The sequence below is a fragment of the Mya arenaria genome, chromosome 8 (assembly GCF_026914265.1).
Source record: "Mya arenaria isolate MELC-2E11 chromosome 8, ASM2691426v1".
Lineage (NCBI taxonomy): Eukaryota > Metazoa > Mollusca > Bivalvia > Myida > Myidae > Mya > Mya arenaria.
The window spans coordinates 59,914,242-59,934,347 of NC_069129.1; the positions used below are offsets into that span (position 1 = coordinate 59,914,242).

General features: G+C 35.6%; 1 protein-coding gene across 1 annotated transcript; it reads right to left on the minus strand.

Annotated features, from left to right (window-relative positions):
* Positions 1-9,506: 9,506 nt before the first annotated feature.
* LOC128244404 (protein PIF-like) lies at positions 9,507-13,914 on the minus strand. The gene is made up of 4 exons (XM_052962414.1): positions 13,795-13,914; positions 12,674-13,009; positions 11,375-11,962; positions 9,507-9,755 (listed from the first exon to the last, which is right to left on the minus strand). Exons 1-4 carry the CDS (start codon positions 13,912-13,914, stop codon positions 9,507-9,509), a joined length of 1,293 nt encoding a protein of 430 aa, XP_052818374.1.
* Positions 13,915-20,106: the final 6,192 nt, after the last annotated feature.

The following is a 20,106-nucleotide window of genomic DNA, read 5'->3' on the forward strand; positions in this document are numbered from 1 at the left end:
TTGCTAAAATTTGCAAGATGGTTTATTAAATGTATCATATACATATCTTGTGAATTTCAAGTGTCATACTTTCAAATATTTTTTTCATAACTGTCAAACAAATTCAAATTTCCCAGCAATGTTGATTGACAGATCTTGAAAGTTCATGACCCTCTAACAGCCAACTGAATTTTACTACCAAGTCCTGTTTACTACAGGTTTACTATCATAGTATGAGTATGTAACTGCCACATGGTAGGAAACGTCCATTATCTTGGATGATATATACTATCAAATGGCTTATTATGTCTCCCCCTCTCTGGGGGAGACATATTGTTTTTGCCCTGTCCGTCAGTCCGGTAGTCCGTCAGTCCGTACGTCACACTTCGTTTCCGATCGATAACTGGAAAACCGCATGACCTAGGATCACCAAACTTGGTAGGGAGGTTGGTCGTGAGGTGTAGAGGATCCCTATTGTTTTTGGGGTCACTAGGTCAAAGGTCAAGGTCGCGGCGACCCCCAATATAAAAAACATTTCCGCTCAATATCTTGAGAACGGTTTGACCTAGGTTCACCAAACTTGGTAGGGAGGTTGGTCATGAGGTGTAGAAGATCCCTATTGTTTTTGGGGTCACTAGGTCAAAGGTCAAGGTCGCGGCGACCCCCAATGTAAAAAACATTTCCGCTCAATATCTTGAGAACGGTTTGACCTAGGTTCACCAAACTTGGTAGGGAGGTTGGTCGTGAGGTGTAGAGGATCCCTATTGTTTTTGGGGTCACTAGGTCAAAGGTCAAGGTCGCGGCGACCCCCAATATTAAAAACATTTCTGCTCAAAATCTTGAGAACGGTTTGACCTAGGTTCACCAAACTTGGTAGGGAGGTTGGTCGTGAGGTGTAGAGGATCCCTATTGTTTTTGGGGTCAATAGGTCAAAGGTCAAGGTCGCGGCGACCACCAATATAAAAAACATTTCTGCTCAAAATCTTGAGAACGGTTTGACCTAGTTTCACCAAACTTGGTAGGGAGGTTGGTCATGAGGTGTAGAAGATCCCTATTGTTTTTGGGGTCACTAGGTCAAAGGTCAAGGTCGCGGCGACCCCCAATTTAAAAAACATTTCCGCTCAATATCTTGAGAATGGTTTGACCTAGGTTCACCAAACTTGGTAGGGAGGTTGATCATGAGGTTTAGAAAACTCCTATATTTTGGGGGGTCACAAGGTCAAAGGTCAACGTCACTGTGACCTCTAATGTAAAAAAATATTTCCGTGCAATATCAGGAGAATGCTTTGATCTAGGTTCACCAAACTTTGAAGTGAGGTTGGTCATGATGTCTAGTTGATTTTGCGCTCAGTTGGTCAAAGGTCAAGGTCACTGACCTTGAGGTGAAGAACCGGTTTCTGCTCAATAACTCAAGAACGTTTACACCCAGGAACTTCATACTTGGTATGCCAGTTAGTCATGACTAGTTGATGGCCCCTATTGATTTTGGGATCAGAAGGTCAAAGATGAAGGTCACAATACTGTGAGGGTTCGTCTCCAGTCCAAAAGTACAAATTTCATGTCCATCATTGATTATTTCTCACCTACGACCACACAATGGGGGAGACATGCGCTTTTTCAAAAAAGCAATCTCTAGTTATAACACAATTCGTGGAAGTACTGGTCAAGGTATATGAGACTTTATTTATCTAATCGCAAATGAGAAACCAATGGACAAATTCTTCTGTACCACTCTATCAGAATCATATAACACCACAAGCCATGTAAATGTTTACAATCAAAACTGCTGAACAGGACCAACCTGATAAACCCGATTAACCACGCCTCATTTGCCAAATAGGCTTAATTACTGTCCGGTAGGATATTTGGGGTCATGCACCCCGGCCTTAAAATCCAAATATTGCGAAGATTTCAAAAAATATTGGCGATTCATTAGTGTCTTATGACACGAACCTAGACTAAATCATATTATTTTTTTGAATAATATAATTAGTATTAAACTGGTATATGTGTTTAGTCATGTGCATAATTAATCGTTTGTTCAAGGAAAAAATTAAAAACCCAAAGTTTTTGCTGTATTAAAAACAAAACAATAATGAGAATGAAATCTACATTTTCCTCACCTAATGCATCTTTTAAGACCACATACCAAATTTTAAGAATGTAATGTAATTTAAAATTGCAGAAAAAAAATCATTTCAAAATTGAACTTAATTTTCAGAGCATATACATGTGACACATATTTACAGTCAATATATATTTTTTTCTATTTTTGAAAATACCGTCTTATTATCTTACCTGCACCTAATGAGCCATAAAAGCTCACAATTGCAATAGCAATTAAGTGATATTTATGTTTTACTGTTTGACATTTTGTTCGAATTTCTTTCGAAGTATATTTTTTTTTAAATTTATTCATCATATTATAATTTATCCATACAATAAAAGCTGAAAGAGAATACATGTTCACAAGTGATTGTTCAGGTAGTCCAACAGATTGTAATTGTTTACTCCAACTACTTTGTAGGTGGATGGAGAACCCCACATCAGGCTCATGATCTCCATTACGTCATCTACTGGGTCGATGGTGACTTGTATATCCCACAGGTCTCGTAGAGACTTGATCTTTCCCATGAAGGGAGTTACTCTGTTGATTTCTATGCTGCAGGATACTAGTAGCTCCACACCATACAGCCAAACATGTTGCAGATTGACTTTATGCAGTTGATTTTGTTCTTCTGAGCATCAGTCTGTTGCAGATGTCTGCCGGAGTGTAGAAGATTGCAGTGGCCAACTAAGGGATCGTCCTGGAAGGTTTTGCCTGGATGGTCATGCAAGTTCCAGTTTCTTCAAAGGTCCGTAGGTTTCTCTCTTTGTCGTTCAGGTACAGTCGCGAATCTAGTCTGTCCATGCTGATTTTATGTTTTATGTCTCTAAGGGTCACCCTGAACATATTCATTAAGGGTGCCTGTCTGGTCTTGTCCTGTTTTAGTATCTTGTAGAAGTGTCTGTCATCATCGGTCCATGAGGCATATGGCTTCTTGTACAAGTATTTGTACTTGTTCTGCAGCTGCCAGAAGTCTTTCTTGACAAATTTCTTGTTATCCAAACTGATGTCATCTGCTTTTCTTTTGAAAGTCAAGACAGATCTGCCATCAGGCTGTCCCAGTCGATTGGTTCGGACATTTCCACAGCAGTCTGTTCGTTTTGGGTATTGACATCCTTTATCGGTGATATTGGCCTCATCGTCTCCGTCGGAGCCACCATGTTGTAGGGCTGTGGTCTCGAGGTCGAACTTCGGAGGTAAGATAGAGGTCGGCTTCTCGAAGGTCGGCTTCACTGAGGTCTGCTTTGCAGTCGTTTGCTTCAGTAACAGCTCGATGATATTTATTAGTTGGCACAAAAGTTCCTTCTTCTGTGTTTCTGCGTTTCGTTCCGGTAAGTCTATCAGTACTTCTGATATCTTCATGATCATCACAATCCATGGCTGGAATTGTGATGAGGTTGCTTCCATTTGACATTTTGGTCGAAGAGCTCCAAGGTAAGTTTACTTTAACTTCAACATACAGTGAATGACGAGCAAATGAGCTACTCGCTTTATATAGTAGTGACATATGTCTTCTCAGAGGTCCGTGCTTACGTCATAGGACCAAAAAACTTTTAAAATATTCGAAATGTGTTTTTGTGTTTATATCAAAATCCCTTCATTGCTATTGCAATTGTGAGCTTTTATGGCTCATTAGGTTCAGGTAAGTTAATAAGACGGTTTTTTTTTCAAAAGTAGAAAAACGGCCCACCATCCGTCCCCTTACACCTACCAGTTAGTGTTGCACCAATGAGTGTAGATTTGCCTCTCATTAGAATATGTGTATTTTAAAATACATGTATTCGAATATTCTAAAAAAAATCCGCGAAAAACCATCGACCGGATTTTTGCTGATGAGAGGACAATCTACTCGTTGGTCGACGCTTCTTAAGTGCGGAGCACTAGTTTCACTGCGCCTACGTCGCTAAAAAGCGTCGACCGTCGACCAACGAGTAGAATATATAACATGCATTTATACTCACGTCTACGTTCATAAAATCTTCTAAAGACATTTCTGGGTACATTATAGACAGTATTCCTCAACATTACTTCAGTATCATACTTTTTCCTCAAAATTCAACATAATGTAATGATGAGAACTACAAAATACAGGCTACAAGAACAACTGACAGCAATCAATCACATAAATATAACATTTATTACTATTCAGTATGAAAATAAGAAAATATCATGAATGATACTAAAGAGTACTAGAATTCAAACATACTTTGTAATGCACATTAGACCCTACAAAACTATTTCTAAACAATGGAATACAATGTGTGTCCATAGCGTGGAATAAAGTTATTGGTCTCAATGCACAGGCACTATCAGTTACCATTTAACACTTTTGTCAACATGTTAAAACTCAATAGATGACTCTTTGTCACTGGCATCCTATTCAATAGAAAAGTATTTTATTAGGCATGACTCGAGAGTTAATTTCAAGAAATTTATCAGTTTTTGATTTCCACAAAGTTTTTTATCCACCTGGCTTGTACATGGTTTTACTCTTTTCATCTGTCGGTGCTCAAATGATCGAAGAACTTTCTTGCAACTCAACAAATTCTTAGCATTGCTTGTATTCTAGTTAGCTTTTTGCACTTGAATGTGATTCAGTTGATCAGCTCACTTTTTGTGACTATACCATCAGCAATAGTGTCATTTTTGTGTCGCCTGAAAAGACGACATATAGGGGTTACTTTTGTCGGCGGCGGCGGCGTCCGCGTCCCATTTTCGCTTGTCCGGGGTATATCTCCTAAACTATTAGTGGTATCAACTTGAAACTTCATATGTACATAGATCTAATTGAGGGCAAGTGCAGTGCACAAGAACTGTTACTCTTGCTTCCATATTTTTAGAGTTTTGCCCTTTGTTATTTTTCATGCTTAAAGTTTTGTCCGGGGCATATCTTGTAGAATATAAGAGTTATCAACTTGAAACTTCATATGTAGATAGATCTCATGGAGGGCAAGTGCAGTGCACAATAACAGTAACTCTTGCTTTCTTAGTTTTAAAATTATTGCCCTTTGTTAATTTTCATGCTTAAAGTTTTGTCCGGGGCATATCTTGAAGAATATAAGAGGTATCAACTTGAAACTTCATAGTTAGACAGATCTCATTGAGGGCAAGTGCAGTGCACAATAACAGTTACTCTTGCTTTCTTAGTTTTAAAGTTATTGCCCTTTGTTAATTTTCATGCTTAAAGTTTTGTCCGGGGCATATCTTGAAGAATATAAGAGGTATCAACTTGAAACTTCATAGCTAGATATATCTCATTGAGGGCAAGTGCAGTGCACAATAACAGTAACTCTTGCTTTCTTAGTTTTAAAGTTATTGCCCTTTGTTAATTTTCATGCTTAAAGTTTTGTCCGGGGCATATCTTGACGAATATAAGAGGTATCAACTTGAAACTTCATAGCTAGATAGATCTCATTGAGGGCAAGTGCAGTGCACAAGAACCGTTACTCTTGCTGCCATATTTTTAGAGTTATTGCCCTTTGTTAATTTTCTTGCTTAGGTTTTGTCCGTGGCATATCTCGTAAACTATAGGAGGTTTCAACCTGAAACTTATTCCGTAGGTATATCTGATTGAGGGTTCAAATGCCACCTACACTTGAAAGTTAAATGGCAACATCATTGTCTATAAATGAATAAAATGCCAATCTAACAGCTATAATGTCGACAGTAAATAATTCGTCAGGCGACACATCCGACTCGCGGAGTTCTAGTCTTCATCAAGTTTTCTAATTGTAAGCAGAAAACTTCACTTCAGTGTGGCATTCTTTACCAGATGGTAAATTGTGGAGACCCATGCAATGGATTCTCTCCAAAGGGACTGTTTTGCACGTTGTACTCATTCTGAAATGACGCTGCTTCAACCAACTTCTTTTCTTGCCTTCTTATTTTAACCTTACTCCTCTTATTTTGTCATTTCCTGGACTTTTTTGTTTGTTCATTTTGCTTCTCATTATTTCTGCTCTTCCTCTGCTTTATTAGTTTTTCCTTTTATTTTATTTGTAAATCATACTAAGTAATGTACATGTAGCTGTCTTCAATCTTGAACTTTGGAGCTATACTTGGCAGATTAACCTCTTTTTTCAGTTTCTCTCTGTCATAGGTAACTTCCGATCTTTCTAAGTCACTCGTTGCAATTCATAGACTTCACTGTGTTTATGATGTCAAAAGTCTTATCTTCATTTTATTTCATTTTTTCTGTGATGATGTCTTTGGAAAAGGAAGCTCAACTACCAGCTTTTCTACTGGGGTAGTCATTTCCTGTACACAATTATAATCTGCTAAACATATCAACATTTTTTCGTCCCCTGTGCACTATATTGATGCAGATAATACATTGCACATATAAAAGCATTACGTGCATTATTTCAATTTTATTTGACGTTTTTTATTTGTGGTAATAATTAAAATAAAATATTAAAACTGTAAATGTTATCGTATATGCCTCAATATTTAAACTATATTTTAAATTAATTAAAAATCCTTTAAAAATACATCTTTATATAAAAAAATTACCAGTATTTATAGTACACTTAACATCCAATTGCTTCACTATCAAGTGATGCCTGAATATTATTACATTCACATTTCACAGAATATAGAAATAGCTGCATATTTGTCAGTTATGACATTGTTATTGAGACCTGCCCAAACAGGATGCACAGGGGACATTGCTTTAAACCATACAGATGCTTTACAGCTCTGTATGTGAGAAGCGTAAAGCTGTTTAGCATCCATTGTCACTTTCTTTCTAGGGAAATATAGCAGAATAAGCTTATTTGGAGTTGCAGTAATTGAAAAATGGGCACATTACAAAAATGACATAGCTATAACATTTTAGTGCTCCGTGGTATACTTCTTTTGAACATGACATACCTCCTTTCATCAGTACAATGAATATTTAGTGGATTGTTGTCCATCGCCGATTTGATTTCAGCAGAGAATGACCGGTGCATGTGCAAAAAGGGTACCGTTGCAGTAGATTCCACAGAGGGTACCGATATGAAATTAAGCACCGTGAGAATATCATTTTATTAAAACAATATAAATCTGACACCTTCTAAACTGAAAAGATGCACAGGGTACATTCTGGGGAATAAAGGCAGCTATCTAAGATCCAGACAAAATAATGAATTTATAAAACTGTTTTTGTTCAAAGCTGGCAAGTTAACGTGATTAAAAGAACATTTGGGTTTAAGATAAATGGTGCTGAAAGGGAATGCTAGTAATCCTAATGTGAATTTAATATTTTACCTCCTTTTTTTTTTAAATGAAATGGGATCGCCACATGTCATTAAAATTTTGTTAATATCATTTATAATTTTATATTAAAGGTATGTTTTAAAAAATGATAAAGGGTTATGTTACATAAAAAAGAAAAATTGAATTCAATTTTAAAAAATAAAGCACATGAATCAAGGCCATCATTTAAAATTACACACGTTTTTGGATGCACAGGGGACAAATTTAGCTACATATTTTTTAAAGTTATTTACCGATCGAGCCATCCGGCTGAAACTCAACAAATTTGTTAACAAGTTTGATTTGCCCTTAATTTGCCTGCAAACACTACCTAAAATAAAATGACTTTAAGTTAGGATAGAGAAAAGAGAAAGCCTCATTTCATTGAAAAGAACCCGTTTCTAGAACGAGTGACGTGGGGTCTCATTCCTTTGATAACTGTATCAATAACATGAAATTTTAATCAAAATACCTTTTATACAAAGGTCAAGGTTGTCGTGTTTTCGTTTGACAGTTACAACTATAATAAATAAAGAAAACACACCTTTATAATCACCAGTAGCTTGTACATTGATACTGTGCCTTCGTTTTCAATTAACCTAGCCACCCTTGTCTACTCCACCGGGAGACTGGATATGTATGCAAGTTCCATCTATGCACCCAACGATCGAGGGAAAATTTGTTTGGGCATAAAATGCCGACTTTGCCGCTTGAAGATCGGCGGCGTCTGTATTAAATTTAATGGTCCTATCCCGTAAATCGAAAAGTGCATTCGTCACGTCAGTCACCGTCCTCGAAACTGTCGCAATGTCTACACCGAAAGTGTCTCCGATAACCTGTAGAAATGCACTTTAGGCGTAAAACCTCAGGGCTATCATAACCTGCTGCCGAACAGTCAAAAGAGTGGTTTCGTTGCGTCGGACGTTCCAGTCTGTCACTCAAAAGAGACTACTAGTCTGCCGATGTTGTCGTTGGAGAATCTGTATCTTCGACGTACTTCTTCGTTGTCAAAGTCCGTAAACTGTCTAACCATCTGTCCAAGTGTCTAGGGCATCGGTGAGGAGCGTTCACAAGGTCGGCCATCTTGATTCCGGTAACTCACACGGTAAATTATTTACCAATTTTTTGGAGGATGGTAAACATTACCGCGTTAAATGGCCTGGTAAAATCCCGAAATATTTTTATACAATCAATTACCAACAGGTTACCAGAAAAATAACCTATGGTAAAATATTACCCGGGGTAATTCTGTTTGTACAATTGGCTGCTGGTCGGTGTTTGATACTTTGATATGCTTAATTACAGTTGAATAGCTAGTCACTGTTACAACTGTTCTGGTTGGATGTATATTACGTTTGCAATAACAACTAATATTCAATATCTAGGTCTGTAATTAGCCACATTGATGGAAAACCAAATCCTGCATGCACAAGGCATAGAACGCGATCATGTTGGGCATCACAAGTCTATATGTATCGGAAATAATACTTACTCTAAATGAAACTAGGGGTGAAGGTCGTCTCACAATATTGAAATTTGTGACGTCATGAAGTGCATGCGGAATCAGGGCTACAAAGGGGGTAATCAATTAGTGCCAATTTACGGACTAGGAGAAGCAGTTTCCTGCAGTTTTATTTCAAGACCGTTCCATGACTATAAACCGATCGTTATCGTTTTTTTTTTCTGACTTACATAAAAATACAACCTGTTACAAACAAAAGGTGAGAAATGTAGTTTATATAAAATAAATGGTAACGTTCACAGTCAATATATTTGGAGGGTAAGTGAAACGGAAAAAGGGATTGAAAATAATAGTTATTACTTTAATTGAATTTAAAATAAATACGTAAACGAACAAACTACGTCACTTAATAAATAAGTAAGCAAATAAAATAAATGAATAAATAAAATAAATAAATAAATGCATAAGTTGTTTCACAGTTTTACGAATCAAAGCGAGACAATGAATAAGATTGTATTATAAAAGAAAATTACAAATTATACAACACAACAGATATAACGGTACCAGGTTCATGATTAATATTATATAAACACACAACCAGTCGGCCCCTGCTTCAAATCACGCCCTCAGATCATACCTTTCAGCCGGACACAGACACCATGATATCATCAACTCGATGCACCTTCACTTCCTGTCACACTCATACCAATCAACACCCTCTTAATCACCGTTTACCCTACCACGGACATCACACTCCACACGCTTACTATCTCTCAGCCAAACGTCCAAATCGCTCCTTGTCCGCTCCCTCTCTCTTCTGCTTCTCTTTCTGTATCTTTTCCACATCCCTATTTCTTCTCTTACCAGCCTCTCTTCCTCCTCTTCAAGCCTTCTCTTTCGCTTTTCCTCCCGCTGTATTGAACGCTCCTCCATTGCAATCCGCTTCCTTTTATCTTCGGCCGCTTTGTCCTGATCAAAATAACGAGTTCTGTATATTATTGCAAAGTTAATGTGAGTCAATATTATTTTTTTCAACATTTTCATTTGTCAATTTAAAGAAACAATAAGTCCTCTCGAACCAATTCGTTTGTCTATTTACATGTTTAAATGGGCAAATCTGAATAAGTAAAACATTAATAGACCCTTAATTAACTCTGTGTAGTACTATATGTGGCAAAGTAATGAGCCACCCATTACTAGTTTCCTTGATGTAACAAATGTTTAAGTAACAAATGTTTAAATAGAGAAAAACTAGGATTCTATCACCTCTTATCATCAGAAATGTTCTTGTTTTTGAATAAATAAAAACAAATCTGCAAAACCATCGCAGTGTTTGATATGTTACTTGTGTACACATTAGCATTTTAATTTTCACAATAAATGACATATAAAATTCATTCTTTTGAACTGCGAACAACATCCTTAGTTTCATTTTCATTCTCAGTCATTGTGTTTACATAGATCTTCTTCATTGAGTAGGAAAATTGTCTATTTTTGAAATATAGCCAAAATAAATGTCCAAAACATGGTATGTTATGTAAAGGAATCGACGTTACATAAGGATCTAGTATTGTTTCTGCATGGAACAAACAATTTAAGTTTTAAATATTTTATTTAACTTCATAACATCAAAAGTACAGCGTGAACATTTCAGTAACATCCAAAGAATAAGAAAATAAACTATTGACATAAGTTAACAAAACTTGGGTACATATTTTCCTAATTTCAGCAAATGTATCGTTACATGAAAGAAATAAACTGTTACATCAAAGTAATTTTATACATGAATGTATGATTGATACTTCGCATTACAAAAGGGACCATACACAATGTTTTGTCAACATCAAAAGTACAGCGTAAACAATTCAGCAACATCCGGTGAACAAGAAAATAAACTATTGACATAAATTAACAAAACTTGGATACATGTTTTTCTTATTTCAATAAATGTATCGTTACATGAAAGAAATAAACTGTTACATCAAACAATTCTGTACATCATGAATGTTGCATTACAATATGGATCTTACACAATGTTTTGTCAAGTAAAAGATGTTACAGTGTACTATCAGATGGCATTGCTACTGTTGAATGCTGCGATATGTATTCAACAATGAGATGAATACATTTGTCATAATTTTTCATCTAGTTGATACCTGTTTCTCAGTCCAGGAATATCGGAGCTTTCAACCATAGCAATAACATCTGTAAGATGATACCAATTTGTGTCTCTTATTTTTATTGGCCAGCAGAAACTGCTTTTATCTTTTTTACTATTTCGGTGCATACAGTCTACTAATACAGATGATAAGTTTGCCTCTTTCACATCATGTGCTTTTCCATTGAAATTCACAAGAACATATTTCTCTTTATACATACATGTGTCAAAATTTGTGTCAATGTCACTTATCTTGTCCCCATGTTTCTCTCCCATACTTACACCTTCACGGTCATTTAAACCTGTATTTTCATGTTCTGTCTCATGTTGTTCCCGATCATCGTTTGCAGCATCATCTTTACTATAACTATCTGTCCCACCATTTGAACCATCTACCTTCGCATCAAAATCTTTCACTTTCTGTCCATACTTTTGCCCCATCTATCTTTGGATCATCATCTGTTTTATCACTATCTGTACCACCATTTGAACCATCTACCTTCGCATTATCATCTGTTTTATCACTAGCTGTCCCACCATTTGCCCCATCTTCCTTCTCATTATCTGTTTTATCACTAGCTGTACCACCATTTGAACCATCTCTCTTTGGATCATCATCTGTTTTATCACTATCTGTCCCACCATTTGAACCATCTACCTGTTCATCAGCATCTTTACTATAACTACCTGTCCCACCATTTATCTTTGGATCATCATCTGTTTTATCACTATCTGTACCACCATTTGAACCACCTACCTTCGCATCATCATCTGTTTTATCACCAGCTGTCCCACCATTTGCCCCATATATCTTTGGATCATCATTTGTACTATCACTACCTGTTCCACCATTTATCTTTGGATCATCATCTGTTTTATCACTATCTGTCCCACCATTTGAACCATCTACCTTCTCATCAACATCTTTACTATCACTATCTGTCCCTACTTTTGCCCCATCTATCTTTGGATCATCATCTGTTTTATCACTATCTGTCCCACCATTTGAACCATCTACCTTCGCATCGCCATCTTAACTATCACCATCTGACCCATTTACCTTTGAAACGGTATCTTTACTATCACTTTCTGTCCAATTATTTGCCCCGTCTACCTTACCCATTTCTATATTCAAACTGTCGACACTGCTTTCCATGAATTCCTTGAATGTGCACTCCGTTCCACCAGCTTTTCTGATTGCATTGGCCGTTCCCATCTCTGCAGTCAAATCACACCCATAAACTTTCGTAGCATTTTCTGAATCTGATATATCATGTGCAGAACTTCCAACTTCAATTGGTCTTTCCATACGTGATTGTATGCATGAACTTGCCAAATACCCATAAATTATTTGTTTTTTTTGTGATGCTGCGAATCTCTTTTCTGTAAATTGATTTATGTTTTCATTTGTCACTTCCCTTTCATTTGGAAAAAAAAAACATCTCTGAATACTGAGCATACTGCTTGGATGTTTTACTAGTAGTCCCGCCAGTTTGCAAGAAATCTTAATTCAGGTAAATAATTCATGTTTGACTTGTTCAATAATGATTCTGACTCGCATTTCTTCTACATGTTCAGTGTCACTGTCAGCAAAAACACTTCCAGTTGATGGTAAACAGTTTCCGTCAGAATGAACTACACCTGGAAGAAGCCGATTGTCAAGTATATCAGACGGAATATAATCAGCTGCATTGATAACAACTTCTATACCCTCTTTCAGAATACGTACCTCATGTGGGTCAATGGTAAGTTCACCAATTTTATCATCGATCTGCTTGCATTCAGTCTGCAGCTCACAAAATGTTCTACACTTTGCCAGTTTTTGCAGGTATGTTTTGAATTCTTTTTTCCTGTCATACGGCTTCATCTGTTTATCATCGATCTGTCTTTTCTGTCTCTTTTCTGGAACAATATTTTCCTGTTCCTGTTGTCTTCTCTTGCGCGACTCTGTTTGTTTATTACTACTGTCATTTTCAGTGGTTTTCTTGTTGTTTGCAGTTGGAACTGTCTTATTGAATTTACATTCTATCAATTGCACTACATTTGTTTCAAAATGTTCACACTGCTGAGAACAGGAACAACTTGAATTTCTGTAGTACACCTCACTTTCTTTGCTTTGCTTATTTACTAAAATTTGATGCAATTTGAGTGTTCCAGATATTAGCTTCAATTTAACTTCATCCAAGATACTTTTTTCCTTTTCGATTTTGTTCTGATCGACTAACCACAGTCTAGTTTTACAGCTTTTCAGATTTTCAACAAAGTCATCTGCATTTGCTATGTCATGGCCATACTTGACTCGTCTATCAGCTTTTCGTTTTAGAGACCCACCAACAGCATCTGGAATACCTTTGCCATGGCCAGCCTCAAAGAATGACCACCTTATAATATATTCAAAACCAAATTTTACTGGCTCTTTTGTTAGAAGATAAAAAATTCCTTTCTATCTATATTGAGATAATGGTCCATCACTAAAAGATTCAATTGTATCCAGATCCTTGTGAGATGTTTTCAGTTTACATAAAACTTGGTTTAAATGGCACCAAATGGCAGCAGGTCCATGTTGCATACAATCAGTAACCGTGCTAAAAATTTGCCCCTTCTCCTTACCAATGTAATACACACCTGTTTGTAATGAAATTTGTTTTTTTGACGCCCCGAAATGCATACTTTGGACTTCGTTTGCCAACTTACAATTATAGTTTTCCGAAAAATCCATATGTATTAAACATTCGTTAGGTCCAAGATTTTCGCGACGTTCTTTGAAGTACCTGTACTGTCTTCTACAATTGTAAATGTGTTTCAAGTATTGGCAAAAACTGGACTGAAAAGACGATGCTCATCCCCAACCGTGCCTTTTTTGTATCTTTGCTTCTTTGGATTGTTGATTTCTGTTTTTTCCCGCACCCATTGCTGCCAGTTTACTTCCTCTGAAATACTCTTTGTAATTGACAAATCTCTTGGTTTCATTTTACACTTAGGGCATTCCCCATATATGCATTTGTTGTTAGTTGTGTCACAAACTCGATGTAAAAGCTCTATGTTGTGACAGAATTTGCACATGTTTGACGATCACTTTCAACAGGAAATACAACCCAGAATGGTCGCAACTTGCAAAACAAAGAATAACTCAATTTGACATTTCTTCTTTCTGCTTCAAACTTTGAATAGAGATTCTTTAGCGTATTTTGCAAAACTCTTTTTGGTCTTTTTTTTCTTTCCCTTAGTCCTTGTGTTCTTGGTGCCAGTCAGTATCCTTGAATTGTCTACCCTTAGGTAAAAGGCGGTCACCTTACCTTTATACGATTAGTAAGGCATGATTTGTCCTTTTTCTGTCTTCTTGAAGTTTCAATTCCTACTGCATTTCGAGAGGTTGTATGTATTCCATATTTTCTTAAAATTGACCCTGATATTAGGTTAGAAACATTCTTCTTGTTTCCTTTACTCTCTCTTTGTATTTTCTCTTAGCTGATGGACGATCATATTGTTCATGAACAAACTCCTTTTAGCAGCTTTATTTTTCAATGTAATGTTTCTAAGGAGTTTTTTGTCTTTGTTCTGGGTGAGTCCTGCGTTTCCCCCTTTCTCTTATCTATCTTTTCCTGTACATTTCTGTTTCCTTTTTAGATAATGAATTTCTCTGTCCTTAGATTTCAAATCCCTGTAGCACTTAGAACGTAGTCCATTTTGGATATTCATTTCATGTTTCTTTTGCCTACTACTGCCTTGCTGATGTTCTGGTGTCACAGGTGAAGAAGGCGGTGTTAATATTCTTTCTTGTTCAGCCTTTCTTCTTTCTTTTAGTTTTCTTTTCTGCACTCGCCAAATCTTTCTTTGGTGCCTTTTTTCTCTTTGTGTCATATCTGTAACTTGTTTTCTTTCCCCAATGTTTTGTCCTTCTTGTACTTTTCTTTGGAGTCCTGCAAATACTTTCTTCTTCTTGTTTCATCCTCATCCTGTCTGGCACGAAACTTTGACGCTCTACGTTTGACATCCACATTCTAAAATAAAATTAAGTGTTACTAGACAATAATGTCGTTACTCTACGCTTATCCCATCAATTAAGTTACTGATCACCATTTATTTTACCAATGACACTTGACGAAGGTCATTAAGTGCGACCTTGATCCTGTGTATGTCAGCCAGTCCATCCGGTCGCCCCACTATATACCAAACTCTTATACAAACTTGGAAAACCAATCTAATAAAACCTTTGGAAAACCTGGTTATTTGCATTTAGCACATACTCCATCACAAGTGTATTTTTATACGTTCAAAGGTGTATCACATGTAAAACAAATGTGTAAACATATATTTTTCAATAGATATTTTAAAAGACACTAAAATGCCAACTCAACTTTTATGAAGACAACAGGTGGGACCTTTTATTAATGTCATAAACCTTTAATTTATTGTTTAAATAGTTGTACACTTGCCATTGTTCTCTGATATAACAAAAATATTCCCTGATATACGAAATAAAGCGTTACATCATAGAATGTTACAGGATGGATATATTCAACCTTCCCTTCGCTTGCACCATCATGATATGTATGTGGGGTCCTTAACAGACGGTGCAATGTTTTTCTTTTAGTTCAAGAAAATACAAGTGCAATGAATTAACTACTTGGTCATTTGCATAAATGAGACAATAGTGGTTACATCATAAAAACAATTCATTTATATTTATTTACCTTAGCGCAGTAAAGGCTTAATTTTGAAATTTTCATAAATCAGCTTCTTTAAGGTTCCTCCTTGGTCGTCTGTATAAGGCTACTCTTCAAAAAGAGGTAATAGTGTATCCATATACCAGCGAAAATAACTAATATATTAGCTGACTTTTCCACAATGTTACACCATTGAACTCTAGATGAGGTACACACTTTACACATCAAGAAACGTGTTAAATATAGTCATATTTAAGGGTTATACATATTTAATCACTTAAACTAATGTGGTTTTACAAAATAATTACACAAATGACATTTGTCCTTATTTTATAATTCCTTTCTTTTGAATTATGTTTTTCATTTTCATTTTGTCCTTTTTCATTATCAAACCTGATTTAATGCATATTGATGCACATATGTTAGAGGAAAATTCAGGGTTAAACCTTGATGTCGAAGTGGAGCAAAACCATGTTTATCGGCACAATAAAGAGGGTCAATGATGTATTCAAGCAAAATGTCTATGTAAACTTATGTAGCAAAACGAGTATTAATTGGGCTCATGGCAAGGAGGGAGGTCGGCAATTGTTCCCACAAAAACTGCGTTTCGTTATAACCAAATAGCTTTTGCTTTTCGTCATAACAAAATAAAAACATTTATTTAATTGATTTGTTTTCTTGTTAATTAATTAATGAAAGGCATATCATGTAGGTATATTCACTTATCAATAAAACAAAGTACCCTTCAGAGACAAAAAGACAAATATGGGAGGGTGTAGAGAGAAACTTTTATGCCCAGTCTACGGGAACTCATCGAACTGTAGACCTGCTAACCAAGAAGTGGGACAACCTTACTCAAGTCCATCGCCCAAAATTCATCGCTTACAAAAGACAGCTTCAGCTGACAGGTTCATAATTTTTCTCATTTTACATACATTTCTGAAATTAAATAATAAGTAAAATCAGTTGATGTTATTTATTAAATGAAGGAAAGGGAATACCACTGTTCTTGCAGTTTCAGTAGTACATGTAATTGTCAAATTAAAACTGCATACTGATTTCCTGTTTAGACATATTTATATATTTTAAAAGTGAATTTTGACACTATCACATACTAATTATGTATATAAGTCTTTTGTTAATGAACTCTCTTCATAAAGGATTAATGGAAATGAAAAGTAATGTCTCATCTCTATTTTTTTCGGCCAAATCAGATCGGATGTTGATCTCCATTCACAGTCTGTGAATCAGTTTAAATAAATTAACAACGGCATTGTTATGTTTAAATACTTCAAATATATCCAACACAAATAAATTAAGAAAGCTTTCTCCTTCTCCTGAACAATTTTGAAAAATGAAGTTTTAATTTTAAACCAAAAAATATATTTTCTTCAAAGATTTAACAAAAAAAGAAAAACAGATGAATTTGATAAAAATTTGACTTACTACAGTTTTCCACCTCAAAAGTCAGATTTCATTTAAGTATATGAGTCATTATATATTTTGGCAACAATTTGATAAAATTAAAATTGAAAAATAAACATCATCTTTTCATAATTTCTTCATTTTAGGGTGATGTGGGGATGTATACTTTATATAAAAATGATCAACAGCATTTTCAATTCATTTATGTTTCAGTAGAATTTGATCAATTGTTAAGGACTTTACCATCTTGTTTTCCCTACTGTAACACCTACATCTGAACACATATTTTCTATTCAAATACAATGAGCCAGGCAACCATTAATAAATATGAAAAGTGAATTGTTTTTCACTATTTAAATCATAAGATATATGGATTTTAATTATAATGATCCTTATATTTATCCAAATGAATTTCACTTTTTGAAAACATACAATTTATAGCACCAACTTGTTAAAAATGATAAAAATTGCGGGTTATTTTGTACAAAAATAAATAAAAATCATGAATAGGGACACCCTAGCATGTCAGAATCACTATTTGTAATTCAAAATATTGTATACAAACAACTTACATCAATACCATTTTGTCCCTGTTACTGTAGGGACACTTGTGTTACACGAAAGACAATTATATGTTATAGGAGTGACATTTCAAGGCAATATTTTTATCTTTAACTGTTTTTGTTAAACATATGATTAAGAACTAATACTCTCGAAACTAGGAATGTATTTAATACTAAGACTACTTAAACTTTACTAGGTAACAAACACATTTTAACATTGTAAGGTAATAAAAGTGTGAACACGTTACATGATGGACGGTTATTGTTACAGTAAAGACACTAAAGTTAACATGTAACATGTTGACATTATTGTCTAACTCATTGTATTAAAATAACGGAAATAATTACATAATGATGAATAGAAATTTAAACACTAAAACCCTTTAACTAAACTGATATGCGAATGCGTTTACATTATAAGCAAATCTCAGTTTCAGTAGTGACAAATAAATTGACAAAAGTGAATATTTACACTTTATGGGCACCGTCTCCTACACAATTTGTCATTCATGTCTAATTTTATGAAACTAAAAATAACAAATGACTGCATAATGATAAATGGAATATAACAGTTTAAAGATCTTGGTTTATTGTTTTTCGAATGAGTTGTTAGCCTATCTGAGTTACAGTAGTGACAAAGAAATCGACAAGCTGGTAATTAACACATAACTGACAACTTGGCCAGTTTTTTCAACTTCCGCTTTTTAAACATTTAGGAACGTAATCTCCTCACACCGACGAAAGTACGAGAAGTTTACGTATGTTCATTTTTAGCAGAAGTTGAAAAACTGGCCACACTTTTCACATATATATCGAACAGTATCATAAATTTTATAATAACTGAGTTTGAAATGTTTCAGCCCATGAATGTATCCCTTAACACTGTCGATTGGTGTAATGGCACGGCTCCATAGTTACCCATACATCTAAACCAAATTGTTTCATTTATTTTAAAGTAAACGCCTTTGACATGCTTTGGACAGGAATGATTCCCATAACACTGTCGATTGTATACCAATCTTGATCTTATTTACTCTTGACCAAGTGATAATGTTCGCTTTTTTACTCTCAGTTTGTTTCATACAGCTAACACGAATTTTTGTTCCTTGAGCGTCCACTAAAATACATTGATAAGGTATTTTATTGTAAAGACTCATTACATATTTTCCTATGCACATCATAGGGTTGCTGATGTCAAAAGGTTCAATTGTATCATTGTCACACTATGTCTTGGTAGTCTCATGGATACCATCTGTCGGAGGTAACTCATTTGGAACATTATCGAGACAATCTCATTGGAAACAGTGTTGTTGGCGTTTTCAATTGGAGCACTTTGACTGATTACTTTTATAGGATAAGTCTCATTTTTGCATTCTTTCAGAGCTCTCTTTTTGTATTTCTATTTGAACTGTCTCATTTGTGCTTTCTATCATATCTGTTTCTTCTGTGTTCAGGACCGTCTCATTAGTGCTTTTCAACGATCCAGTCTCATTTGTGCTTTCTATTGTATCTGTTTCTTCTATGTTCAGGACCGTCTCATTTGTGCTTTTCAACGATCCAGTCTCATTTGTGCTTTCTTTTATAATAGTATCACTCGTGCCATCTAGTTTCGTTTCGTCTATCTTTATAGTATCATGTGTTTGTTTGTCCGGAACAGTTCCATTGATGTTTTTTACGGAACAATCTACTTTGTTCTTTCTATTGGAGATTGTATTTATGCTCTCTATCGAAACAGTTTCATTCAGGGTTTCCAGTATTACTGTCTCAATGGTGCCATCTATTGGAACAGTGACATCTGTTACTTCTATTTGAACAGTTGCATTGTCACAATCTGGTGTAATATAAGGATTGGACGACTCTTCTTGACCAGTTGATACATTTATTGTATCATAATTGTTTCAGTGCTATGTTTTGATGTGAACAATTAATGTTTCTGTCAATGGCATATCCACCATCCGTATCCTTGTGAACATACATTGTTACGCATTTGTCATTTTGATCTAGCTTCATATCATAATGATCGAAATTTCTACATCTTCATTTTTGATTCCCTTTTCACAAACATCAACATTGAGTTCAGACTCATTCAAATGTAGTTGCTTTGAATGACATTCAAACCCGTTTTTGCCATTGTAGCGTGCGTGGCCAAAGACGCGACAGATCCCTTCAGGTAAATGCATGCTCAACCCTGAAGGAGTCGACTGGTCTTATAATGCAGTATATTCTCCATCCACACGGAGACCTGAATATGCCAATTTGCATACAACCAACCAAGTACACCAACATACTATATTATACTTACTTCCGCCTACATAGAACGTTACATTACTTCTGCCTCCGAAAAGACTCGTCTCGAGTATTGGCCTGGGAAATTCGTGGGTAAGGCAACTCCGGTCCGGTAGTTATCTTCATCCCACCGCTGCCACCAATTGTATCATGCGAGGCCAACAAAGCAATAGACGCAACAGATCCATTCAGAGAAAAGCATGCTCAACCCTGAAGGGGTC